Here is a 27,241-nt window from a genome sequence, read left to right on the forward strand (position 1 = left end):
AAACTCGCCACTATATCTTGTAGAAGGTTTGCTTGTGAATTACAACAATTACTACTCCCACTGGCTGCTTCTAATTTAGTAGTGGCTGGAGATTTTAATGCTGTTAATGGATAAAAAACCAAGTAAAATTATAAAGTCCTTAGTAGAGAATGACATGGTGACAAAATTTATCACCGTTCCCGTCCCCGCGGATAACCGCGGGAAATAATCCCATGTCATTTTCTAGTGTCTATTTCAACCTCGGTCCTTCTACACCAGCATTCTTCAAAGCAAAGCTTGCGGGTCAGTGATTGTGGCCATTCATACTCTGATTCTTCCCTCTCTCCTTAAAGAATGACATGAAGATGGTTTCCCACGGTTATCCACGGGGACGGGAACGGTGATGAATTTTGTCACCCTGTCATTCTCTAGTCCTTAGGATTAGATAATTTGATACAATCTTGTGATTTGAAAGATATAATATGGTGGATATTTCATTTTGATGAGCGGGAATTTTCTTTTTGTTCACAAGTTCATAAATCTTTTTCAAGAATAGATTATATTTTTGTTTCAAATCATTTAGTACAACAAGTGACAAAAGCATCCATAGACCCTATCTTATTGTCTGATCATGGTGGTGTGTGGATTGAGTTTAAATTTGAGGAACAAGAGTATAATAGGTCAGTTTGGAGATTCGATAATACATTGATTGCGGATTCAAATTTCATTGATGAATTTAAAATAAAAATGATTGAATTTTTTCAAATTAACACTTCAGAAGAAATTACCACAAAAACATTATGGGATGCATTTAAGGCTACCATGAGAGGTAATATTATATCATACTTGGCATATATTAGAAAACAACTTAAAAAGCAATTTTTAGATTTGGAAAAGGAAATTAAACAATTGGAAGCTAAATTAGTTGATAAATGGGAACAATGTACCTTACAGGCTTTATTAAAAGCAAAGGGTAAATATAATGAGATATCTTCAAAATTGGTAAAGAAAGGTTTGTTTTCCCAACAAACTCTGTATTATCCCAGGACAAGCAGGCATGATATTCTCACATGTGGGTGACGTCATCTACGGAGCCCCGATGCGGAAGCATTTTCAAGCAAACTTGATTGAAGATTTAAGTTTGCTCTGCTGCTCCACGCATGCGTGCCTTCCTGCTCCACTAGGGGGCGCATCCCCTCATGGTCTCCAGTTCAAAATTTTCCGCTGAGCCTAGAAGTCGTGTTTTTTCAGGCTCTGCCCCAACTGCCTTCTAGCACCGCGATTTTCTTATTTTTTTCTCGATTAAGTCGCTGTGCGCGAATTTTTTCTTGTTCAACTTATTCCTGCTTCGTTTTTGAACCGACCCGGAGGCTTCCGTGGCCGCGTGGCTACTCGAGCCGCGGCCACTTTCGATTCTATGTCCCGGCCTTTGACCGGCTTTAAAAAGTGCACCCGGTGCGAGCGGCTTCTTTCCATCACGGACCCGCATCGCCGGTGCATCCTCTGCCTGGGGGCCGCTCATCCAACCGACTCCTGCCCCCAGTGTGCTACTTTCCAGAACCGGGCCCTCCGCCGAAGAAAAGCCCGCATGGCGGATCTCTTCGCCGCCGACCAACCCTCGGCCTCAGCCCCGGCCTTGACCTCGGCCCCGAATACCTCGACATCGCCTCAAGACTCGAATCCGAAGTCCTCGGGACAACAGAAAGCCTCGGCTCCAGGTAAGTCCCCTCTTCCCTCTTCAGGTTCCACAACAACGAAGAAGCCAGCCTCGGGGACACCGGCGACGCATGGCGGAAGTCCCATGCTCACAGCCCCGACGAAGCCCTCCAAGCCTTTGGGCCATGCCTCCACCACACGGGAATACTCTGATACGAGGTCGCCCCCAGTGGAGCGCACCGAGGCAGTGGACATGCCCTCGATGCTGTCCGTGCCCGTTTTCCAGGACCTACTCCAAGCGATGATTTCATCGGAACTGTCCGCTACAATGGCCCATCTACAACCAACCTTGACCCCGCATGTGCCAGACCAGCCTGAGCCTCGCGTCGAGCCACCTCGAGGAAAAGCGCGCAAGCTTCGCCGCATCCCATCCTCCTCAGACTCCTCGCCAAGACACCCGAGGCGCTCTCCCTCCACAGACCGCCACAGGGCAAAACGTCGTGCTAAAACGACAGAAACCTCGAACCGTGGTACCTCCAAGAAGACCCGAGGTTCCCCCACTCTACGAGGCTGTTCACCTACACCTCGTACGGGACTGCTAAGGGTGACGGAGCTATCACTCTCCAACCCGCGCATCCTCCGAACTCCCCCTCGGACCGGGGCTCCGATCCGAGGTTTCAGACTTTCACCGAGGGAGTCCGGGTCGAGGTCACCGATTCGTCATCGATCGGTACCCCGAACCCCGGCATCGTCTCCGAGGGGCTCCTCGAGACGGCGGAGATCCACGACCCCGGAACACTTTCACAGTGCTTCCCCGGTCTCGGAGCGTGGATCGGAGCAGGAGCCTCGATACTCGAGGGAAGCCTCCCCATCCTTCTCCACCCGACGGAGGTCTCGTTCACCGACCCCGCCCATCCTTCTCTCGCTTTGTCCAGGACATGGGCCACGCTTTGGACTTAGACCTCCAGTCCGACTCCAGATACTCTAAAGAGTACCTAGCGGAGCTGGATATGCCATCACTGTCCAGAGAGTCCCTTCGCTTACCGCCTAACCCGGTACTCCAACAGGCTTTCTTCAGAAACCTCGAGACCCCCTATATGGGCACAGCAGTACCCTCCTAAGTACCGTACAGTACCCTTCCCGGGATTTGAACAACAGCAGCTCTCCCACCAGTCGCTGTTGGTAGAATCCTCCTTGAAGAAGGCTCACCCCTCCAGGGTCTCAGCGGCGGTCCCCCCAGGCCGAGAAGGCTGAACCCTAGACAAGTTCGGCAGGAGACTATATCAAAATGTGATGATGGCCTCTAGGGTGCAAAGCTACACTTTCACCTTCACACCCTATCTCAAACATCTCATTGGACTACTGAGAGCCTTTGAGACTGACTTACCGGCCTCCCGCCAAGGAGCGTTTAGCCTGCTTGCAGAGTCCCTCTCCAACCTACGCCGCCATCTATTCCACGCAGCCTACGATGGCTTCGAACTCTCCTCCAGAGAGGCAGCCTTTGCTATCGCCATGCGCCGACTAGCTTGGTTGCGCCTGGTCGACATGGACCCCAACTTACAGGACCGGCTGGCTAACCTCCCCTGCGTGGGGAAAGAACTGTTCGATGACACTATTGAGGCGGCTACAAAACGCATCTCCGAACACGAACGCTCGTTTGCCTCCCTCGTGCGGCAAAAGCCAAAACCATCCACGTCCAGGCCGTTCAGTGCCCCTCCGCGCCGCTACCCACAAAAATCCACTCCTGCCTTCTCGTGGCCTCCGCCCAGGCGCCCGCAAGCCCACCATCGGGCCCCGCCCAAGTCCCAACCGCCTGCGACTACCAAACTGTCCCCGTCCTTTTGACGAGACACGCGGAAGGGGGCGGTCCCCCTCCGCCGTAGTCCCAGGCCTCCTTCCCATCGGGGGGTCGCCTCAAGGTCTTTTACCCTCGCTGGGAACAAGTCACGTCGGATGCATGGGTCCTTGGCGTGATCTCATCAGGATACTCTCTCAACTTTCGGGCCATTCCTCCAGACAACCCCCCAAGGAATTGCCCTCCCAACCGGACGCAGCTACCCCTACTCCTCTCCGAAGCTCGAGATCTGCTTCACCTGAGAGCAGTGGAGGAGATTCCCCCCGGCCAACGGGGGAAGGGCTTCTACTCCCGTTACTTCCTGGTACCGAAAAAAACGGGAGACCTTCGCCCAATACTAGACTTGAGACGCCTCAACAAATTTCTGGTACAGGAAAAATTTCGGATGCTTTCCCTGCCAACCCTCTACCCCCTGATCGACGAGGGCGACTGGCTCTGCTCCCTCGATCTGAAGGAGGCGTACACACATGTTCCAGTGCACTCCGCTCACCGTAAGTTCTTGCGTTTTCAGGTGGGAGACCTGCACCTGCAATACCGAGTCCTCCCCTTTGGCCTAGCATCGTCACCTCGGGTCTTCATCAAGTGCCTCGTGGTGGTCGCAGCTACCTTAGCTCCCAGGGTCTTCAGGTTTTCCCCTACCTGGACGACTGGCTGATCAAAGCCCCGTCCAGGGAAGGGGTTATCTCAGCGACCCAACAGACTATTATCTACCTACAGAGTCTGGGGTTCGAGATAAACTTCCCAAAATCCCAACTACGGCCCTCGCAGTCCCTACAATTCATCGGGGCCACGCTGGACACGGTTCGCCTCCGTTCCTTCCTCCCCCCTCCGCGTCTAGAGGCGTTAGTAAGTCTGAGCCGAAGGATCTCACTGATGACCTCGGTATCAGCTCGACAGATGATGACTCTCCTGGGCCACATGGCCTCCACCGTCCATGTCACACCCTTCGCCCGTCTCCATCTGAGAATCTCTCAATGGCGTCAAGACCGGGACCCGATCGATCGTCCAGTGACAGTGACTCCTTCCTTGCAACGATCGCTCCTCTGGTGGGCCAACTCTTCAAATCTTTCCAAAGGTTTGCTCTTCCTCGCCCCTCCTCACAGCAAGGTACTCACCACAGACTCGTCGGAGTACGCTTGGGGAGCCCACCTGGACGGCCTCCGCACTCAGGGGATGTGGTCAGCAGAAGATCGCCGCTGTCACATCAACGTGCTAGAACTCCGGGCCATCTATCTTGCAGCTGTAGCTTTTCAACATCTGCTTCACGACCGGGTGGTTCTCATTCGAACCGACAACCAGGTAGCAATGTACTACGTAAACAAACAAGGGGGGACAGGGTCTTGGCCCCTCTGTCGGGAAGCCATGCACCTCTGGAAATGGGCAATCTCCAACAACACCTTCCTTCGAGCGGTGTACATACAAGGAGAACAAAACTGTCTGGCGGACAGACTCAGACGCCTCCTTCAGCCACACGAGTGGTCACTTCACTCTCAGACCCTACGACAGGTGTTCGAAAAGTGGGGGACGCCACAAATAGATCTGTTCGCATCCCCCCACAATCACAAACTGCCCCTCTTCTGCTCCCGGATACACTCCCCGGACCGACTCGAGGCCGACGCCTTCCTCCTCGACTGGGAGGGAAGGTTTCTGTATGCGTTTCCGCCGTTCCCTCTGAACCTGCGGACGCTGGTCCACCTGAAAACGGTGAAAGCCGCCCTGATCCTGATTGCTCCTCGCTGGCCACGCCAGCCTTGGTTTTCCCTTCTACTTCAACTCAGTGTCAGAGATCCACTGCCTCTGCCTCGGTTTCCCTCTCTACTATCACAGAGTCAGGGTTCGCTGTTACATCCCAATCTTCAACTCTTCATCTGAATGCTTGGTTTCTTTCCCCCTGACTTCTCTCCCCATGTCTCAATCAGTCAAGGAGATATTGGAGGCCTCTAGAAAAACCTCGACAAGAACCTGCTATTCTCAAAAGTGGACCAGATTCTCAGCCTGGTGCTCCTCTCACAGCCAGGACCCCGTGTCGGTCCCCGTCCCTCTGGTCCTTGACTATTTACTTCAATTATCTCACTCCGGCCTAAAGACCAACTCCATTCGAGTACACCTCAGTGCGATTGCGGCCTTTCATCAGCCCCTGGAAGGAAAAGCCCTCTCGCTCCACCCCTTAGTCTCTCGCTTCATGAAGGGTCTTCTGAATATCCACCCTCCTCTCAAACCCCCTCCGGTGGTTCTGGCTCAACTAATGAAACCTCCATTTGAGCCCCTAGACAAATGCCATCCTAAATTCCTCACGTGGAAGGTGATTTTCCTGCTTGCACTCACTTCCGCCCGACGAGTTAGTGAGCTACAGGTTCTGGTAGTGGACCCACCCTTCACTGTTTTCCACCATGACAAGGTAGTACTCCGCACACATCCAAAGTTCCTGCCTAAAGTAGTGTCTGATTTTCACCTCAATCAGTCCATCGTCTTGCCCGTGTTTTTCCCCAAGCCCCACTCTCACCCCGGAGAGGTGGCGCTTCACACTCTTGACTGTAAGAGAGCGTTGGCCTTTTACCTCCAACGCACTCAACCACACCGGAAAGTCCCACAATTATTTTTGTCCTTCGACCCAAACCGGTTAGGCCACCCAGTTTCCAAGCGCACCTTGTCCAACTGGTTGGCCGATTGCATCACCTTTTGCTACGCTCAGGCTGGTCTCACGCTGCATGGTCGAGTAACGGGACACAAGGTCCGAGCGATGGCAGCCTCCGTAGCGTTCCTCAGGTCCACACCTATTGAGGAAATCTGCAAGGCTGCCACGTGGTCTTCGGTTCATACTTTCACCTCCCACTACTGTCTGGACTCACTGTCCAGAAGCGATGGCCGGTTCGGCCAATCGGTATTGCGAAATCTATTTGCTTAAATTGCCAACTTCCCTCCATCCCTTTTCAGTTAGCTTGGAGGTCACCCACATGTGAGAATATCATGCCTGCTTGTCCTGGGATAAAGCACAGTTACTTACCATAACAGGTGTTATCCAGGGACAGCAGGCATATATTCTCACAACCCGCCCACCTCCCCGAGGTTGGCTTCTTTGCTAGTTAAGTGAACTGGAGACCAGTGTTCCCGCTAAGCTGCGCTGGCGTGCGCTGGCACACAAAATATTACATCGCAGCGCACAAGTTTCTCGTCACAGCGCACGGCGTACGGCAGATGGCAGGGCGGCGAGAGGAGAATCGGGCGAGTTGGCTCATAACTTGCTGGCGCCCGATATTTTTAGCTCACAGCGAAAAAAGTTTGCTCACAACACCCGCCCGCTTAGAGGGAGCACTGCTGGAGACCACGAGGGGATGCGCCCCCTAGTGGAGCAGGAAGGCACGCATGCGTGGAGCAGCAGAGCAAACTTAAATCTTCAATCAAGTTTGCTTGAAAATGTTTCCGCATCGGGGCTCCGTAGATGACGTCACCCACATGTGAGAATATATGTCTGCTGTCCCTGGATAACACCTGTTACGGTAAGTAACTGTGCTTTATGGAAACTCAAATAAGGCGGGAAGATTATTGGCAAATTATCTTAAAGCAAAGAAAAGAAGGACAAAAATTATTGCAATAATGGACGAGAAAGGAGTTACACATACTCAAATTGGAAACATTTTAAGTCAATTTCTAAATTTTTATAAAGACCTATATTCTTCTGAGCCTTATGAAGATAGAAAAAAAAGATGGTTTAGAATTTTTGAATCTAATTATTGGACCGAAGGTTCCTGAACATAGAAGTTTGGAAGAGCCTATATCACTAAAAGAATTAGAAACACCATTGAAATCTCTTAGAGTTGGATCCGCTCCAGGTGGTGATGGTTTCACAGTAGAGTTTTATAAATCATTTCAAATTACCCTATTACCTCATTTATTAAATTTATATCAGTCCCAACTAACTAAGGGTTGCATTACATGTACTATGGCAGAATCATTAACAATCGTTTTGCCAAAACCAAACAAAGATCCCACTTTGGTTTCAAACTACAGGCCTATCTCACTAATAAATGTTGATGGAAAACTTTTAGCTAAGACATTGGCTTTACGCTTAGCTAAGGCTCTCCCTTTTATTATTGATATGCACCAAACGAGATTTGTTGCTAAGAGACATTCCTCTAATAATACCAGATTGGCTTTTCATATGTTAAATTTAACAAAAGCCATGAAAGATCCGGCTTTCTCTGTCTCTTTGGACGCGGAGAAAGCCTTTGATCGGGTTGAGTGGACTTTTATGTATCAAGCATTAGATTGGTTTGGTATAGGTTCGGGATTTATACAAATGATTCAGACATTGTATATCTCCCCTGCTGCAAGATTGTATATTAATAATAATTTATCAGAGCATTTTAATTTGCAGAGGGGGGTTAGACAAGGCTGTCCACTATCTCCTTTGCTTTTTGATATTGTATTAGAACCCTTGTTATTAGCCATTCAACAAGCAAAGGGGATACAGGGTATTCCCTGTACAGATTGGGAATATAAAGTTTCTGCATATGCAGATGATATACTGCTTTATTTGAGAAATCCAGAAACTACCATTCCATGCTTGCTAGAGTTGATAGAGAAATTTGCAAAATTTTCAGGTTATAAGATAAATTGGAGTAAGTCAGAAATTCTTCCACTTAATATGCATTGTACTAAAGGATTATTTGATTCATTCTCATTTGTAAGGAAGGAAGATGGATTGAAGTATTTAGGTATTAGGATAAAAAATACACTAGAAGACACAATGAAAGAGAATGAAAAATTTTTTATTAAAAAAAGTAACAGAATTGTGTGAGCAATGGAATCCTTTACATCTTTCTTGGTGGAGGAGAGTCCAAACTATTAAAATGATGATATTGCCTGTGGTTTGTTATCAAATGAGTATGATACCAGTTTTTTTTCAAGGGTCCTTTTATAAAAAGCTAAATGGTATTCTTACAAAATTTGTTTGGCTGGGTAAAATGCCTAGAATTACTTTAGTATCTTTACAAAAACCAATTGCGGAGGGTGGGGTAAATTTTCCAAACTTTTATAGGTATCATCAAGCCTATATTTTACGCCAGGGTATGTATTGGGTCCTCCCAGAGCTCATGGAAAATACCCCGTATTGGATGTATTTGGAATGGTGACTCTTGTTTCCTCTAAATTTATCTCATGTTCTCAGTATCAAGATGCCTAGAAAATATAAAGAGAACAGAATATTGATGGATACATGGAAAGCATTGCAATATGTCAGTAATTTAACACCTAACCCAATAAATAAATCAACAAATCAATCTATATGGATAAACTCCAAGATTCAAATTGGCAGATTTAAAATCATATGGAAGCATTGGATTATTGCAGAACTCTGAATAGTCAGTTCAGTCAGGTGTTTCTGGGAGTGCCCAAAATTGAAGGTACATCTCCTTGACCAATTCTCTAGGTCTTCTGTTTTATCAAATATGTAAATATCAGTGGACTTGCAATTCTGGAGAGACGTTTCTAAAGAGGTGATCACATCTTGATCATCAAGCCAGGGTTTCCAATTCTAGCAATCTGTTACCCAACTTGCCAATCTCCCCACTGCTTTAGTATCAAATTGAATTTCTTTGAGCAACTTGCAGAATTCTACCCTAGAGTCTGACGTATCAGTTTGTGCATCTCTTCCTCAATCGCCATCTTGTCTTGAGAGCAGACTGACTAGGAGGTAGCCCCTTTTCTATAATAAGATGAAGTAGGCTATTTTTGCTAAGGGCTGAAGCGCTTTTTTGCTATTGATGGTACACTTATACGAGTAATAGGTGCTGATAGTGTGCTGGGTCCTGCTTAAGCTTAGGTGGCCATCTTGGTTGATGACATCACTTCCCCCCAATTTAAAACATTTTTTTACCTTTGTTGTCTGGGAATTTTATTTTTCCAAGCATATTGGTCCCAATTTCTGTTTTCTGCTTTCCTATCTATTTTCGGGAGGGAGGGGGTGGGAGGTTCAGTAGGTGCTATGTGTCTATTTTTCTATTATTTTCTTTCATTTTGCCACTACATCTGTCCCTGAGAACAAAAGCGGACTAAGTTCACACTCCTACTATGGAAGATATTTGCCATTTTAGTCATGAGGTATACATTTCAGTAAAAAGAACAAGCAGTGCTTTAATCTGTATGTATTGCATGGCCCATTTTTCTTCTAATTATTTAGACCAAAGAGGCTTTGAATCGGTGCATAGTAGAGAATGTCACGGGAATATATTTTTCCCTGTCCCCGTAGGGGCTCATTTTCCTGTCCCATCCTGGCGAGTTCTTTTCCTGTCCTTGCTCCTGCCCCATTTCTGCAAGCTCTGTCCTCATCTGCACAAGCCTCAAACACTTTCAATTCCTAAATAGCAATATTCTAGAGCTCAGATTGTGATGTCATAATGCCTCATTCCACCAATGCCTGAGCTCCGTCCTCATTTGCACAAGCCTCAAACGCTTTCAAATCCTAAGTAGTAACATTCTCGAGCTCAGATTGTGATGTCATAATGCCTCATTCTGAAAGGTCTTTTGGGCAGCCACAAAAACTAGAGATGTGAAGAAAGTACAAAAGTATCTTTATTCAGCATATGCAGGACTTCTGGGCAATAAAAGTTCTGCTTCGGAAGTTCCAAAAACAGGAAATACTACTGTCATTTATACCATTCTCATATACATGTCGGGATGCTACAGGGGAGGTTTCTATAGGTTAGTTACAGACAGTTTTACAACTCATGATTGGTCCTAATACAAAGCATGCCATTGGTCATCTGGGTGTCCTTATTAGCCTATAGTAAATACACAACTTATCTAAGCATTGCAGTTTTGATACATGCCCAGGAGGGCGCAGTACACTATCACTTTCTTACAGCAGAAGCAGAAACAGAAATGTAACAAGTGATTTCCCAGAAAAAGGCACCAAACTAAGGAAATGAAACTTATCCTAAAATAATGAGCAAGGCCCACATTCCTTCAGGCAAAGAAATTCAGGTAAAATCATAATAGAGGTCGCTGACCCCTTCAATTCCACTAATGCCTAAGCTCCGTCCTCATCCGCACAAGCCTCAAACACTTTAAAATCCTAAGTAGCAACATCCTAGAGCTCAGATTGTGATGTCATAATGCCTCATTCCACCAATGCCTGAGCTCCGTCCTCATCTGCACAAGCTTCAAACACTTTAAAATCATGTGTTCGAGGCTTATGCAGTTAAGGCAGAGCTTGCCAGAATGGAACAGGAATAGCGACAAAACTCATGGGGATGGGCCAGGGAAACTGAGTTCTGTGGGGACAGGGACAAATTTGTCCCCGTGTCATTCTCTAGGGCATAGCTCACTTTGGTTCTGAAGGACTCATATTTCTTCTCTCTTTTCTGTCTGCCCACACAGGTGAGGAGTGGCCTAGTGGTAGAGCTGCTGCATCAGCACCCTGAGGTCATGGGATGGAATCCCAGCGCTGCTCCTTGTGACCCTGGGCAAGTCACTTAATCCTCCATTGCCCCAGGTACAAAATAAGTACCTGTATATATGTAAACCACTTTGGATGTATAACCACAAAAAAGCGGTATACAAGTCCCATTCCCCCTTTAAATTTCACTCTTTAGTCCTCCATCTATATTTTGCTTGCCAATCAACTTTCCATTTCTTCCTTTCATCCCCTAGCTCTCCCATTTCTCCTATCTCACACCTTCCCTGGCCTTTCCTATAATTCTACTCTCTACTCCTCTCCTTGACAACCACCATATCCTCCCCCACATAGTTCCACCATGCCTAGCATCTCTCTCTTTACCTTTGTGATCCAGCTTCTCCCCTCCCTCCCAGCCCTATGGTGCAGCAGCTTCCTGTTTCTTCTCTCTCCTTATCCCCTTTATGGTTTAGCAGATCCCTGTTCCCTGCCCCCACCTGTAAAGCCAGTAGCTCTCTGATCCCTCTCTCCCTCCCCCTCTTCCACCCAACATGCAGCTTCACTGTTCAGCAGAGCGATGGCACAGAAGGAAGAGTGGCAGTAGGAAACCAATCCCAGCAAAAGGAGTCGAGGCAACCCAAACCCCGATTCTGTCAGCAACCCAAGGAATATGACGTTAGAGTTTATATAGTCATTTCTCCTGCAGTTGGGCTTGGCTTCCTGCTACGACTGTGTTTGTGCAGGTCCCACAAAACACCTCTTGGGTGCAGCACACCAGTTGAGAACATGTGCTTTAGATCTATAGGTTGAGACATAAGATGGAAAAATAAGAAGCCATAGTGTAACGATACTCTACATCTTTCTGTGGCAGGAAGAAGTAAAAAAAAAAAAAAAAAAAATTCAAACCTATGGAGAGAGGGGTGGCAGGTGAAAGAAAAGTGCAAGATATCACCCCCAGCAAAACTAAAAGATATTTTAACTTGCTTATCAACTAAGAAGGGGAAAAGACCAGACTAAAAACTACACAAAATCCAAGCAAGCCATCCAGAAAATGTTGGAAGACTCACAAAATTCCTGATCAGGGAGCCCTAATGGTGGAAATGGACTTGGGACAATGGGCAGGGCAAGTTTTTCAAGATGTACACAATTATTAAGCAGCACAGAGGCAGTGCATATAAATCATTTTTATTCAGTTTTTCAAAGTAAACAACAAGCATGTACAATAAGTTCACGTCACAAATACAAACTACCACAAAAGTAACAACAGCCAACCCCACCACCCACCCTTCCTCCCCCCCAGGGAGCAGCAGCAGTAGATACAAACAAAGGGGGGGTCTCCCAAACTGTTATAAGACACTAGTGTTCTCAAATCCCAAGTTGATCCCGAATGAATGGGGTCAGTGTAATATAAAAGGGAGTCTCCAACATTGCTCAAACTGATGTCCCTCTCTCGTGTCCAGTTCTCCAATGTCTCTCCTCTCCAGTAGCACTTGTTGAATCATCAGAGATCTCCAATGCTGTATAGTGGGTGGTTGCGGAGAGAGCCAGCAATGCAAGATACTTGTTCAACCCAAGACAGTAGTTCCCCGAAGAAATCGTTTTCATGTATATTCATTGTGGATATCCTGAAAATCTGCCCTCGAGGATTGAAATTGAGTAGCCCTGCATTACGGAGACATGGTTCAGTGAGTCTCATGAATAGAGATCACCACACCTGGCTGTATCCTATGTTGGAGACGGAGAGAAAGCAGAAAGGAAGAAGAGTGGCTCTCGATTTAGAAAAAACCCTAAACTATTTAAGTGACTGGCATGCAGGTGGTGTAAGAAAAAGAGGTATAATCTGACTCAGATGGAAGAACTGGACAGGGATCTCATTAATGATATCAAAAAATGGACTTGAATTTACCAAATGTGGATTCTAATATTTCTTCTGCAAATATGGAGTGCAGTTGGGGGCGTTGCCTAGTGGTTAGTGCGATGACCTGAGAACCTGGGGAGCTGGGTTCGATTTCCGCTGAGGTCCTTGTGACACTGGGCAAGTCACTAAACCCTCCATTGCCCCAAGTACAAAAGATGGAAATCCTATTCACGGCGAGGCCTCCGCATTGGACAGTTGTTGGACATATTGCCAAGCCTCTGACACCGAGTCAAAGAATCTGCCTTCGTGTTGAATCTTTAATCGAGCAAGATACAGAACCGCAAAAGGTATCGTCCGTTTATGTAGAGTAGCACAGGAATCCACGAACAACTTCTTTTTCTTGCCAATTTTGCTGAAAAGTCCTGGAAGCAAAGAATTTTGTGATTCTCATATTGTAAAGGACCCTTTACTTGACTCGCTCTTAAAATTTCAATTTTATGAGTGTAATTGAGCAATTTGGAAATCACTCCTCTCAGATGAGTAGCCTCAGGATCTTTAAGGCCCAACCTGTGAGCTCTTTCGGCTCTTAACAGTCCTGTTGCCAATTTCAACTGCAGAGATTCCACAATCCATGTTTCTAAGAAGGCTTGTAATTCTGCATCCGATATGCACGAGACACAAATGACTGCGCCTTGATCTATTCTTGGAGATCAGAATACCTAAGTGCAACTCATTTGAGCTATACTGAAATGGCATAAGTGAAATCCAGATTATTTCTTCCAAAGCAGCAGAATGCTGGGATACTACCCCTGCCCTGCCACAACACAGACACACACATGCACGCAGAGGGTGCTTTCCCCACTTGGTTCGTATGTTCCCCATTTTAGATTGTGTAGAGGGACAGAGGTGCGAACTGCTTTTGTTCATGCAGGCCATTCTGTAGCTCGCCATTCTGCTGTATTTCATATACTGCTAACAATATAAAAAAATATCTGAACAGTTTACAAAACTAATAAATGGAAGAATAGGTAGAATTGAGTTACATAGGGACTTAACAAAAAGTAACAGAGGGGTGGGTGAATAAGAAATAGAAGACAAGTGTAAGAGGGATGCATTTGCTACAAAAGGCAGAGAGAGGTTGACATTATTCTAAGTAGAAGCAAATGCTTTGCTGAAAAATTAGCTTTGGGAATGGCCTTAAACTTTTGAAATGAGAGTTCAGTACACAAATATTTAGGGATATCATTCGAGAGGGAGAGTGAAACAACGGAAAATGAGTGCTAGCAAGGGGTGAGCGAACCTGTAGAAGCTGTTGCTGAGAAGGGTGAAAGACCAGTTTGAAGAATTTGAAAGGTTCTGACAAGAATCTTAAACAGGAGCCAACTAAAGAAGTTTTCTTAGCTATATTTTGAACAAGTCCATGAAGAAGAGAATTATAGTAATCAAGAGGTGAAAATAACTTAACGATTGAATAAGCAACCAGCACGAAGGTTTGTCAGAGAGCTTTTGCAAGGCGTATCTCGTGAAGCACAAAGCAATTGAGGAAATATAAGAACCAAAATGAAGACCCCTCATCTCTGATAGATACAGGTATCCCAGAGATAGAGGAGAGGAACTTAATAAAGGGGAAAATAGAGCTATCGTTAATCGATTCATGGCGAACCAGTTAGCAATCATTGAGAAGAGTGTGTGTTCATGAAAGGAAATAGGAGCTGGATGTCATCAGCATATATGAAAAAGGGGATAGTCGGAGTTTGAATGAGTCCTGTGGAATACCACAGGAAAGGTTGAAAATGGGTAACCCTAATACTTGGAATGTAATGCCTTGAAGGTACGATTGAAAATAAGAAAGTGGACCATCGGTTATTCTGATCTCTCTAAGGTGAGAAAGAATATCGTGATCAACTAAGGGCTAGATTCACTAAGCAAACGGATCGTGTACCGATCGGTTTGCGAGCCCTTTGCGACCCGATTTCCCTCCGACCCGATTCACTAACCTGTGTAGCGATCCCATCCCAATCCGTGCATGCAAATGAGGGGAATCGGCATGCAAAGCAGGAAGGACGTGATTCACTAACACTTTTTTCCCTACACACCGACTGGCTAGCCGATCAAGAACAAGAAATTGGTGAGGACCAGTCGCTTGTGTAAAAAAAATGCTTTTCCCCAACTCTCTCTAGCTCCCCTGACTCTCCTGCTCTCTGCTGCCCATCCCCGCAGTGCGAGTCAGTGGTTTTAAAGTGGAGCTGCACTGCAGGGAAGGTCATCATAGAGCAGGAGAGCCAAAAATTGACCCCCCCCCGGCCCGACCCCCCCCCTCCCACATATGTAAAAGATGGGAGTAGAAGGGGTGCTCAGTCTCTCCTGCTCCATAAGCCCGACCAGACCACCGCCCCTCCCCTCTCCCCCTCCCCCCCGACTGGCCCCACTGCACCCTGACCGGCCCACCCCAGGCCGGCCAGACCCGCCCCCCTCCCCATACCTTTAAAAATGTTGGGAACAGGAGGAGTGCCCAGTCCCTCCTACTCCTTAGGCCTCCAGTTATCTTCAGGAGCAGGAGGAACACAAAGTCCTCCTACTCCTGTTGCTCTGCCGGTCCGCAACGCAATACCGGCCTTAGGCCAAGTACTGGTGATGCACCGAGAGGGGCCTAAGGCTCCGATTGGCTGAGGCACCTTGGGCTCCTCCCTTGGGAGGGGCCTGGGGCACCTCAGCCAATCACCGGGGCATGACCTAAGGCCGGTTTTGCGTCGCAGACCGGCAGCAGCAGCAGGAGGACTTTGCGCTTCCTCCTGCTCCCGAAGGTAACTGGAGGCCTAAGGAGCAGGAGCACCCCTCCTACTCCCAACATTTTTAAAGGGAAGGGTCCGGCCAGCCCGACCAGGGGTGGGCCAGTCGGGAGTGGGACCCTTGCGTCGGGTCAATTTTTTTGGTTTGGGGAGGGAGAGGGGAAGGGGCACTTATCGGGAGAGGGAGGGGGGTTAATTTTTTTTAAAATCAGACTGATATTTTGCATGTGATAAACACGCAAAATATCTGCCTGATTTTTAAAAAAAAAATTAAAAAAGCCAGCAGAAGCCCTGACAGCAGTGACAGGAAGCTGCTTCTCCTGTCAGGGCTCTAGCGATCCATGCAGTTGGTTGGGGGCGTGCCGCCGATCGCCCCCATTTGCATGCAGATGGTTGGGGAATCAGTCGGCCTACCTCCAACTGCACACGGATTGGACACGGATCAGAGGGTTAGTGAATCTAGCCCTAAGTCAAGTTTTGCACTGAGATCAAGGATAGCAATCATCCTGCCCACTAAAGAACAAAGAGCAACCCAAAGTTCAGAACTTGGCACTTGTGCTAGGAAACCATTAATAAGCTCCTGCTCATCTAATACATAGCCCTGCAGCCCACAATTTATTAAAGCAGGGGGGGGGAGAGCCCTCAGAGATCCTTGCTTACAATTTTTGTCTGCTAATGTAACCATTAAAACGTAGCCTGAAGACTGCAAGAAAAGCCCTGGAAGGCCTTGCTGCTTCTGTGTCTTGATCAAAGTCGGTGTGTGTGTAATCTTGTTAAGGCTGCCCTTTTTATGTCTCTACCATCCCCAGCCCAGGAAGTGACTAGTGTTCAGCTGGGTTTGCTGTTTTAATACTTACCAGCCTGCATTGTTCTAATTAAGGTGTCACAAAAGCACCTTTTGTCCCTTTAATGAGCAGCAGAGGCTGTGAGAGAGCATAACTAATTACTCCTACCCACAGGGTGGTAGTGTCCACCCTCATGCAAAGATTTGCTGGCAATGAACAATTTATAGAAATTTAATAGGAGCAATGGGGAGTGAAGCTGTATGTGCGAGGAAGGCCTTTTTAAAGCTCCCACTTAATGTACCCTTCAAGCAGAGCTATACAACAGAACTCTTATATTGGGGAAAGGTCTTTTTCTAGTATTACAAGCACACTCAAAGCATTTTCCCTGTTTGTCCTAATGGGCTTACAATCTGTCTAAAGTACCTGGGGCAGTGGAGGATTAAGTGACTTCCTCAGGGTCACAGGGAACATTACATTAGTGATTTCTATTCCGCCAATACCTTGCAGTTCAAGGCGGATACAAAAGAAGTTATCTGGCCATTTCCAGAGGAATTGTAGAGCATTGGGATGAGTCTTGCACTGTTAGTTTGTCTTCAAGGATGTCTTGAATAAGATGGTTTTTATTTGAACCCAACTCGGGGTGCTGAGGCCGTAGCTCTAACCATTATGCTACATTCTCCCCCTAAAGGAGAGCCTTCATTGGTAAGTGAGGGATGGGAAGACCCCAGGCTAATGTACATCTGGAGGGGAAACTTGCACTGTCCTATATATACACGCTTCACAGTAACATAGTAAATGTTGGCAGATAAAGACCTAACCCAAACAAAATGTTTGCTACGTTAACGAATTAGAGATAATTACAAAAAGCTCCTTACATATCGAAAAACATAAACTAACATAGCCTCTAAACATATCTTCCAGCATATGGCCACCACATACAGCAGTGCAATGCCCACTTTATATTATCACTGGCAATCATTATATAAAGAAAAAAAAAAATCAGTGACCAAAACACGTAGGAGAGAAAGTGACCATTCCAGAAACGCTGAGTTCTGCCTCCTGAAGCAGTATTTGAGGGGTAGGGATCATTCTGGGGTTCTTTTTGCTTCAGGCTGTGGCATTTTTTGAGAAGTTGACATGAAAAGCTGCTTCTAACTTGGATTGGGAAACCATCTGAGCTAAGTACTGAATTGGTACAGTAGTTAGTATAGGAAAATCTTAATATTTTGGGACTTTTATGATTGGCTGAGGCTGTAGCTCTTTGTAATGATCTCTAATTCGTTAAAGTATCAAACATTTTCTTTGGGTTACATCACTTTTGACAGTTGCTCCCTTTTTATAATTATCCCAGCAGATAAAGACTTACAATTCTGGCCTCCTTTTTTGGGCAGTTTCAAGTTTATTCAGTGTTTTATATACCGCCTATTAAGGTTATCTAAGCGGTTTTACAATCAAGTATTCAAGCATTTTCCCTATCTGGCTCACAATCTATCTAATGTACCTGGGGCTATGGAGGATTGAGTGACTTGCCCAGGGTCACAAGGAGCAGCGTGGGATCTGAACCCACAACCCCAGGGTGCTGAGGCTGTATCTGGCACTCTGCACAGGTTCCACTTCTTTGTGATTAAACACTGGTATACTTAATCTCTCTGTCCCCCTCTCCCTCGTTGGGGCACAGGTCGTCCCTGTTTGCTTCCTAACACGAGCATGTCTGAGAGCGCCAATAGCTAAGAACTTAAGAATTGCCATACTGGGACAGACCAAAGGTACATCAAGCCCAGTATCCTGTTTCCACCAGTGGCCAACCCAAAGAGTAGCAACATTCCAGAGCTGCTATTGTGATGTCATAATGCCTCATTCCACCAATGCCTCAGAGCCAAACTCATCAGTGATGTCACAATGGCTTGATCGTCTATGCTTGGCTCACATAAAAACATAACAATTTCCAACAAGCCCAGTATCCTGTTTCTAACAGTGGCCAACCCAGAACCCATGTACCTAGCTAGATTTTCCACTAGGTTTCTCCCATTTTCAACTTGTAAACTTCTTGGTCTTCCTTTTCTAAATACAATGCATGCAAGAAGCCATATCCTGGAGTGGACATGTTAGTGTTTCGTGCTAGCCCCTTTCAGAAATCTGTACTTGAAGTAACCTTCTTGTTCCTGATTCTTTAAAAGTTGATCATGCACTATAGAAAGGCTTTCAGTGGATTCCCATGGAAGAAAAGCGAAAAAAAATTGCTTAAATTGTGCTTGTTGCGGGTATCCGGGTCTTGCTCTAAGGGATGGGAGGAAATTATAGATGCTGTGGATGTGCAGAGTTCATCTGCCATCATGTTTCTATAACCATAAAGCTCTATGACCTCACAATGCAGGTGTAAAGAGCCTTAGCCAATAGGAAGAGGAGATGCAAATGTTAAGAGCCTTAGCCAACAGTGAAAGTAGGACATAGTGGATGCTGCGGATGGGCCATTTGGCCTTTATCTGCAGTCATGTTTCTGTTTCAGAGGAGTTGGAAAGAATTCCTTGAGCTTTGCATGCTTCGCCCACTTGTGTTTTCCCAAATGTCTTCCTTCCTTCTCAGTGTGTCTCGTTCCCTACTTGTACACTGACAGGAAGGAAAATATCTTACCGTACATCAGACTACTGCAGTGTTTTCTGTCAGTCCCACCCTTTTTTAATGCTGCTGTAATTTGCATGTTGGTTTATTGCATCATAGTAACATAGTATATGATGAAAGACTTGCATAGCCCAATCAAACAGCCAGAGCCACACCTACCGCTTCATGCAGGTTACACTCCAGCATGATTAAATACTGCTATCATAAATAGGACAGCCACACAAACATGAAAGAGTAAATTTAGCAAGTACAAAAGTTTTTGCAGTGTATGCCTTTGTACTGTGTGCTGAAGCTTGAGGTGCCAGTCTAATGCACCAGTAACTGCAGCAAGGCCTCTGGGTCTATGGAAAAATGTTGTTTAATTACTAGAGCACGCAGAAATCTATTTTATATCTGTTAGCTGCAGTGAATCTAGGGAATAGTGTGAAATAGCATTGAGAGGTGGAACCAACTGAAACTAGAACAAGTGCTACGTAGCTTTGTATAAACCAGTGTCTCTCAAACGGTGTGCCACGAGAGATTCCAGAATTGTCCTTTAGTTTTAAAAATTCCCTTCATAAGTATACACTAGAATAGATGGCATGTACGTCGTGTATGCAAGTCTGTCAATGTTATGAGTGTCTGTGTGTGTGTGTAAGGATACAACAGGTCAGACAAGCTTCATTTTTGACATGATTGGCCTTGAAAACTGATGGCAAGTCATTTTATTTTTATTTTTTTATGCAGTCGTTATCCTAACTTGAGCAACAGCACAATCAAGGCTTTGTTATCGTTTGGATCTTCTTACCTTTGCGAAATTGGATTTTCTGCTCTAACAGAAAATTGAAAAAAAGAGAACGACTGCAGATGGTGGATGATAAAATGCGTTTTTGCTTGTCGACTATCGAGCCGAGTTTTGAGTTAATTTGCACTGAAAAACAAGCACATCCATCGCATTAATTAGCAATTCTAGTCTATCTACTTTGTTACAGTTACCCCTAAATAACTTAAAGAACTTTAAATAAATAACTCTCAAAGTTTAATTTTTTGTTGGCTTTGCAGTTTTATCATTTCATTTATAATGTGCCCCGAAAAACATTTGCTCCATTTAGTGTGCCGGAGCTAAAAAGGTTTGCAAGAGACTTTTATAAACAGAGTGAAGCAGGGCATGGACAGGCATTCCTTCCCCATGTATACATTTCAGGGTAGAGAGGCTGCTTGAACATTTACCTCGCTGCTAGTATATGTGCTTTTACTTGTGGGGAAAAGTAGTCAGGCTTAGGCGGGGTTGGCAATGACATGCATTGGTTTTTCAGGGGGAAAGTATCTACAGGTATAGCACAGAGGTCCTTTTTGGTTTTTTTTTTGCTTGGGCCTTTGAGAATGCAAGGGCAGAGCTGATGGTCCCACATGTGTAAGTTTTAGAAATTATCCAGAAACCTGTGCCCTTGGTCATCCCTTTCTCTAATGTCCATGCAGCAAACAGTGTATCATTTCAGAAACCCTTGTGTTGTGTCTCCAGAAATGAACAAGGCCTAGGCAAAGCTTCCAAGGAAGGAGGGCATTCCCGCCACTAATAGCCTTTGTGTGGGAGCTGTGGACGACGGAGACTAGCTCGTATACTAGAAACCTCTCGGATGTGCTTCCTCTCTGCTCATTTTCTATTCCCTCATCTGTTTCATACACCAGTCAGGCCATGACATCTTACACTCCCCACTCGGCGCAGGAAGCTTCTTACTGCCTCCTCTTTGTCACAATGGCTGATAGATGATCCCACTACATTCTTTCAGATCACTGCTCATCACTGGAGTGCATTAGGTAGTTAATATCTAATCGTAATTGCTTACAAGTCATGAAGTTCCATTTCCTGCATCCACCGACTGTCACAGCTATTAGTTGTATAGGAATTGGAAAAGATACAGAAAAGGGCGACAAAAAAAGAGATGGAATGACTTCCCTATGCAGAGAGGCTAAAGCGACTAGGGCTTTTCAGCGTGAAGAAGAAATGGCTCAGGGTTGATATGATAGAGGTCTATAAAATACTGAGTGGAGTGGAAAGGGTAGATGGGAATCGTTTGTTCACTCTTTCCAAAAATACTAGGACTAGGGGACATGCGATGAAGCTACTAAGTGGTAGATTTAAAACAAACTGGAGAAAATATTTCTTCACACAACGTGTAATTAAACTTTGGATTTGTTGCCAGAGAATGTGGTGAAATCAGTTAGCTTAGCGGGGTTTTAAAATGGTTTGGAAAATTCCCTAAAAGAGACGTCCATAGGCCATTATTGAGATGGCTTGGGGAAATCCACTGCTTATTCCTAGGAGAAGCAGCATAACATCTGTTTTATTACTTGGTATCTAGCTAGGTACTTATGACCTGGGTTGGCCACTGTTGGAAGCCTTTGGTCTGTCCCAGTATGGCAATTGTTATGTACTTATGTTCTCTGTAGCTTTGTATGTGTAGGATGCGCACGGCCGCTGTTGGCGTTCTTCTCATGCCTGTAGTGTCCAGGCAGTCTTGTGTAGGATTCGTCAGGGGGAAGAAGGCACAGACAGGTGTGTGAGAGGCTGGGGAAGCGATTTACTTACAACTCTTTTGGACACCGTGCATACATAAATCTTTTGATGACCAACATTATTCTGGCATAGCCATCTGTATCAAGTTTATTTAATTACATGGCAGAGAGGAAGTTAAGGCTTGTTTCTTTCTTCAGGAGACATGAGAGGCACATGAGGATGTTTCCCAGCCTCTGGGCACCCAGGTTCTGTTCTAGAATACTAATGTGAGCCAGTATAAGTGCACCCAACATCTCCCCCACCCATGTGAATGCCCCCCTTTGCATTTTCATACTTTTGTGGGTAAGTGGGAGTATTCTGTAATTTTATGCCCACAAGGAATGCAAAAATGTGGGGGCCTAAATCATAGAATTAGTCTGATAGTGACCGAGTTCAGTGTTCGTATTTCTGCTTTCTTGCAGGGTGCAAAGAAACTGTGTCCCCAGTGTAATACCATCACCTCACCAGGAGACTTGAGACGAATCTACTTGTGAAGGGGGAAAGAGGTGATAAAGGAGGCATCTTGGGACCCATGGAACCCAGAGCTGAAGCCCACACAATCCCATCTCAGCAAGAGAAGGGAAAACCTACAACACAGACATTCAAAAGAGGACTAGAAATGATGGAGCTTCCAGCTCCTCTGTTTTGTGAATGCATTGTGCAAGAAACGCTGTGGGCAAAAGCGGGCCCTCTCTCAGGAGCACCTCGTCCTCCCTGTTCTTCCTTTTTTCATATGCCCTTCGCTGCAATTCCAGGACTAAAATGGCTCATGACTTGCAGGAGGGACATGGGACATTCCTTTTCCTGTAACCTGGACCATCATGGACACCCATGCTGCAGAGAAGTTACAGGCGTGCGTGTGCGTGTGTTTGTGTGTATGCGTGCATGTGTCGGGGAGGAGAGAGAGGACCCTGAACAGGTAGATACTAAATTTGGAACTGTGCTTTCTTTTTTTTTTTTTTTTTTCCTATAGTGATCTGGTGACAAAAAAGCAGGAAAAAAATACAGAAAGGAAAACCCCCCCCGAAGCACATGTAATATAAATTATATATGTTTACAATGTTGTGTATAAATGGATAGACTCAAACATTACATACTAATATGTTCCGGGGTTTTTTGTGTTTAAAACAACAAAAAAGTTGAACAAAGAACATTAAATCCATATTTTTCTCAGTTCTGCAAAATGTTTTGGCATTAAAGTCATTAGTTTAAAAAAAAAGTTTATATATATACATACATACATATATATATATATATAATATAAATGGTTTAATGTTCTGTGGTGTATTCATTCAGATATGAAGTTAAACGCTTAATTATTACCCATAACTTGAAAGGCACCTGGAGAGTAGGCAGCATTTTGGCATTAGTCCTAGTTAATGGGGCGGTTTCTAAGCTTTTCAGGTTTTGCTCTTGACCAGGGACTTGACTGTCTTCTGGCTAGTATGAGACAGGGCTGGGATTTGGCCTGGATTCCTCAGTCTCCCATCCAGCGGCTCTCCACTCTCCCTTTTTGTAGTGCCATGGCATCCTGCCTGCCGTCACTTCCTTAGAGAAGAAGGGAGAAAGTGAGTGAGCCAGAGGCCCTCCTACTGATAACAAAATGGGGAATATTTAGAAGCAGAAATCACATCCCCTTGGCTTTGAAACATGATAACCTGTGAGTGAATGTTTCTGTCTTGGGACAGGCTGGGCAGCAGGGTTCTGCCATATTACTGTATTGAGTTTCACTGCCAAATATTTTGTCTTCTCCTAAATGGAGTCTGAAATTAGTCCTGCTGTTAGCAAGATGCGCCAATCAAGAGCCCACAGTCCTCAACTATAAAGCTGTATAAATGTTACAAGGAAACCAGCAGAGCACAGGAGTATCTGCAGTATCTTTTAGCATTTCAGGTCTACTCTGATACTTTACTGGGTTTCTTTGAGCTCTGTGAGTTTTAGTACTTGCTAAATGTTGTATTGGAGATGCCTGCTTTACCGTCTGTCACAAGACAGAGAACATCATTGCTACTAAGAGGTTAATGGTTACTTGTAGTCATGTTTGCCATAGTATTGACACCAAAGATGCTTACGGGGAAAGTTGAAGACTGGTATGGAGGCAGGTCACCAGTCACAGGCCGGAACAGAGCTGCAGTGCAGGTCATCTCTGTCCTTGTGGGAGAAAAGGGTTAGGAAACTCTCTCGTAGCTTTCCAGAACATTAGTGAGACACATATACCAGTTGTCCTTGCGAGAACCATGTGGCTCCATACTCCTGTTTAGCATTGCCTCCCTCAGAACCCCTCTTCCGCACCTTCCCACCAAGAGAACAAATCCAGGAAACTGAAATGAAGCTCACAATCTGGTGCCACCCTTCTATGACAGCAGAATTTGGTGCACTGTGAGGAAGATTCTCAAAACTTACTGGCAAAATCAGACAGGCCACTGCTGTTGCGGCCGTTATTGTAACTATATATAAAAAAAAAAAAATACCACGAAAAGAGACTTAAATGTGTGCATGGGCCGGAAGAGCAACACCGTCTCTTCACACATCCGCTATTGTAGCACAAAACATGCACGGCTCACAAACGCCTATAATTCATGGGCTTTTGTCATTTTTTCATGTTGAATTTTATCGTGAGCAACAGTCAGAAACACACGAGTCACACCTATAATACACACGCTCAAGAAGTGTGCTTTGGTTCCCCCCCCCCCCAAAAAAAAAATCCTACTATAATTCATGTAAATCTTGTAAAAAAAATTCATGTCAATTTTTATCAGCCATCACCATAAACATGCCTGAGATGTGATTTTCGCAGTACCGGCACCTCTGGAGCAGTTGTGATTTTGGTCGCAAAAAGCCAGCAATGCACTTGGGGAATTACAAGGTGATGATAGAGAATTGCCTGAAGTGCTCCTTTGAATATTGATGAGTCCATTTTAATATGTGTAAATCATTTTTATCAAGCACCAAAAACAAGCAACAACAATACAAACACAGCGAATCCAAACCAAGTAACAGATAGGAGTAGCATGCTCAAACAATTTCAATAAGTAGGCAGCAAACCAACCTCCCTCACCCCCCCCCCTGTCCCACCCATCCAAAGAAAGGCAGACAAGGGAGCAAAAGGAAGAAAAAAGAGAAGGCAGGTGAGAGCAGCACTTCAAAACGATATGCCACTTAACACTGAGACTAGCTCAGCAGTTCATCAGTCTACTTTTCACAGTGGGGGAAAAAGTATTCCAGAAGGGTCTCCAAACTTGTAAAAACCGCCAGCTAGCAGGAGACTCCATGGAGCGAATCTGCGGGTCCATTTTAATATTAATGACCTTTTTGTACCACATTTGCATGGCAGAGTTGGAGACTGCGAGAAAGCTCGGGAGAGATTATGGTGAGCCATTTTGATAATTGGCCGCTAAAGTGGCTGCAATAGGTTTAGCGACTATCGTTTTGAGAATCTTCCTCTGTGTGTGCTTTGGTCTTTGACCTCCTTTGCAATCCTAGGGAAGTCACCATCTCCCCAGGTCCAGTTTCTAATGAGAAAACGGGCTGCCTTAATGCCAGACACTTCATTCCTGTGCTTGGTCTGGTAGTTCCGACTATGCAATATTACACATCACCATGTAGGTTACACCCTTTTGGTCTCACATGGAGAATTGCTGGGTATTCATGAGTCAGAGGCTTCTAAGCTGTGATTAGAAGCAGGGGGACATGATAGAGAGAGAATCTGGTCTGTATTTCTAGTCCGATCAGCACTTGGGCAAAAGCTGGGTAATGTTAATATATTTAGGTATCCTTCAGTCTAGGGTAAACAGTTTCTACATCAAGAAACTGCTGGCATTAGCAACAAAGATGACAACACATGGGTACAACACAAGAAGCAACAATTTTGCGAAAGTGTCATATTAGTAAAGAGCAAATTTTGCACAGCTGCCCCATTAAATTTAACTTGTTCAGCCATTCGTTCTTTCTCACCCCCTTTACACACTACCATCCCCATAGTGCACACACTCACTCTCAGCATCCATAACAAGTCCAAGCACCCAAAAAATCACAAAATCTTTCATAAATGACGGGTCCTTCCAGACTTTTTCTATAGTATCTCTGGTCTTCAAAGCATCTAATTCAAGAGCCATCATCTCCCCAGTGAGATGAACCCAGCAGTGATGGAGTTAATCTCTCTTTTCCAGAATTTCAGTAGGACTTTCTTAATAAGCAACAAAACTATGAAACCTTAATGTAGTCAGACATTTATATTCCACCTATATAACGGAAATAAATCAAATTTAAAGAGTAATGGTTAAAATATATAGAAATAGACCAAATACTAGCGTTCCTCATTGTAAAATATATCAAATAACGTAACTCAAGACATTCTTTTTAATTCTTTGCAGTTTTAGAGGACAAATCGCACAATGATGAGTGGGTAGGTAGAAAACCAGGGAAGGTAGAGTTCAGTCTTGTGCAAGTCACCTTCATCACCTCACTTACAAACTTAGTAAGCCTTCGGGGACAGGGAGTTACTGAGAAAGGTGTGTACTAAATTCAGGTCCCTGCTGGAGATTAGAACATAGCAGGTTACACATTTACATGCCATTTCTGACATCAGTCTCCCCACCCTTTCGTTAATTGATGATCCGACTGTGCACTTGCAAATGTTTCCAAGTGATGACCATTCTTTTTCCCCCTGCAGAGTCTATATACCACCAGGCTAAGGGAGGAAATAAGTTTCTAATCCTGTTTCATTCATACAGTTTCAAACTTGTATCTCCGCCTGTCAAGATACCAAAGTCATATGTGCAGATATTGACCAAACAGAAATTGGATACATCAAATAATCAGCTGACAGGATGGAAAAGCACCATTAGTCACTTAGACTAGCTGTTCCACGATCTTGCAGCTTCCTTTCCCCAGAGTTTGAGAAACAAGTTTAATCATAATATATTTCTCTAGCACTGCTGGACAGATGCAGAGTTATGCAATGCTAGCAAGTACTCGGGTACAGTGTGTCCCTTCCAAAAATAACTTATTCCTGAAAGTGGAATAGAATTGGGATTTGAACGCCAACATTTCCCAGTATAAAGCCCTATTTCCTTGTATGATGAGAAAAGGTGAAATAGTAGGTGAGATCTGAGCTTGGATTTCCAGATTGAGGACTGTATCCTCTGGCAGTCAGTGAAATACCCTAAGAATATAAGAGTTACCATATTGCGACAGATTGAAGGGCCATCAAATCCAAAGGTGGTCAACCCCAGTCACAAGTACCTAGCAAGATCCTAAAAAGTAAAACAGATCCTAGTGCTGCAGTGGATTTCTACGAGTCCACCTTAATAATGGCTTATGGACTTTTGCTTTGCATTTAGGAAATTGTCCAAACCTTTCTTTCACCACATTCTCTAGCAACAAATTCCAGGGCTTAAATATATGTTGTCTGAAGAAATAATTTCTCTGGTTTGTTTTAAATCTACTACTTAGTGGCTTCATCCCATACCCCTCCAGTCCTAGTATTTTTGGAAAGAGTAAATAAGCAGTTCACATCTACTCATTCCACGCCTCTCAGTATTATATGACCAAACTTTGAATAATGTAAAATTCTAGTGTGACAAGACACTTTATTCCTGAACCTTCGGGTAGTCGACCCCCTTCTGGCAAGAAATCTTGTAGAGAGCCTCATTAGCCTTCTGCTCTGCTTCCCATCACTCTGGGCTGTCCTCCAATTCCTCAGTTGCCTTTTCTGCTCGTGTTTATTTTTCAATTAAATTTTGTTTTTTTGCTTACCGTTTGTTAGACTT

The 27,241-nt window shown here is 45.0% G+C and overlaps 1 protein-coding gene across 2 annotated transcripts in view; it reads left to right on the forward strand.

The window, feature by feature from the left end:
* The window catches only part of RNF220 (ring finger protein 220), a 586,572-nt gene extending 562,648 nt beyond the window's left edge, over positions 1–23,924 (forward strand). The window contains exon 15 of one of the 2 annotated variants that reach the window (XM_033915741.1): positions 21,893–23,924. In XM_033915741.1, the coding sequence (XP_033771632.1) occupies positions 21,893–21,964 (72 nt within the window). In that variant the 3' untranslated portion in view covers positions 21,965–23,924. The remainder of the gene's footprint in view (positions 1–21,892) is intronic. The other variant, XM_033915740.1, reaches the window with a different exon arrangement.
* The last annotated feature ends 3,317 nt before the right edge of the window (positions 23,925–27,241 follow it).

This window comes from Geotrypetes seraphini, chromosome 12 (assembly GCF_902459505.1).
Source record: "Geotrypetes seraphini chromosome 12, aGeoSer1.1, whole genome shotgun sequence".
NCBI lineage: Eukaryota > Metazoa > Chordata > Amphibia > Gymnophiona > Dermophiidae > Geotrypetes > Geotrypetes seraphini.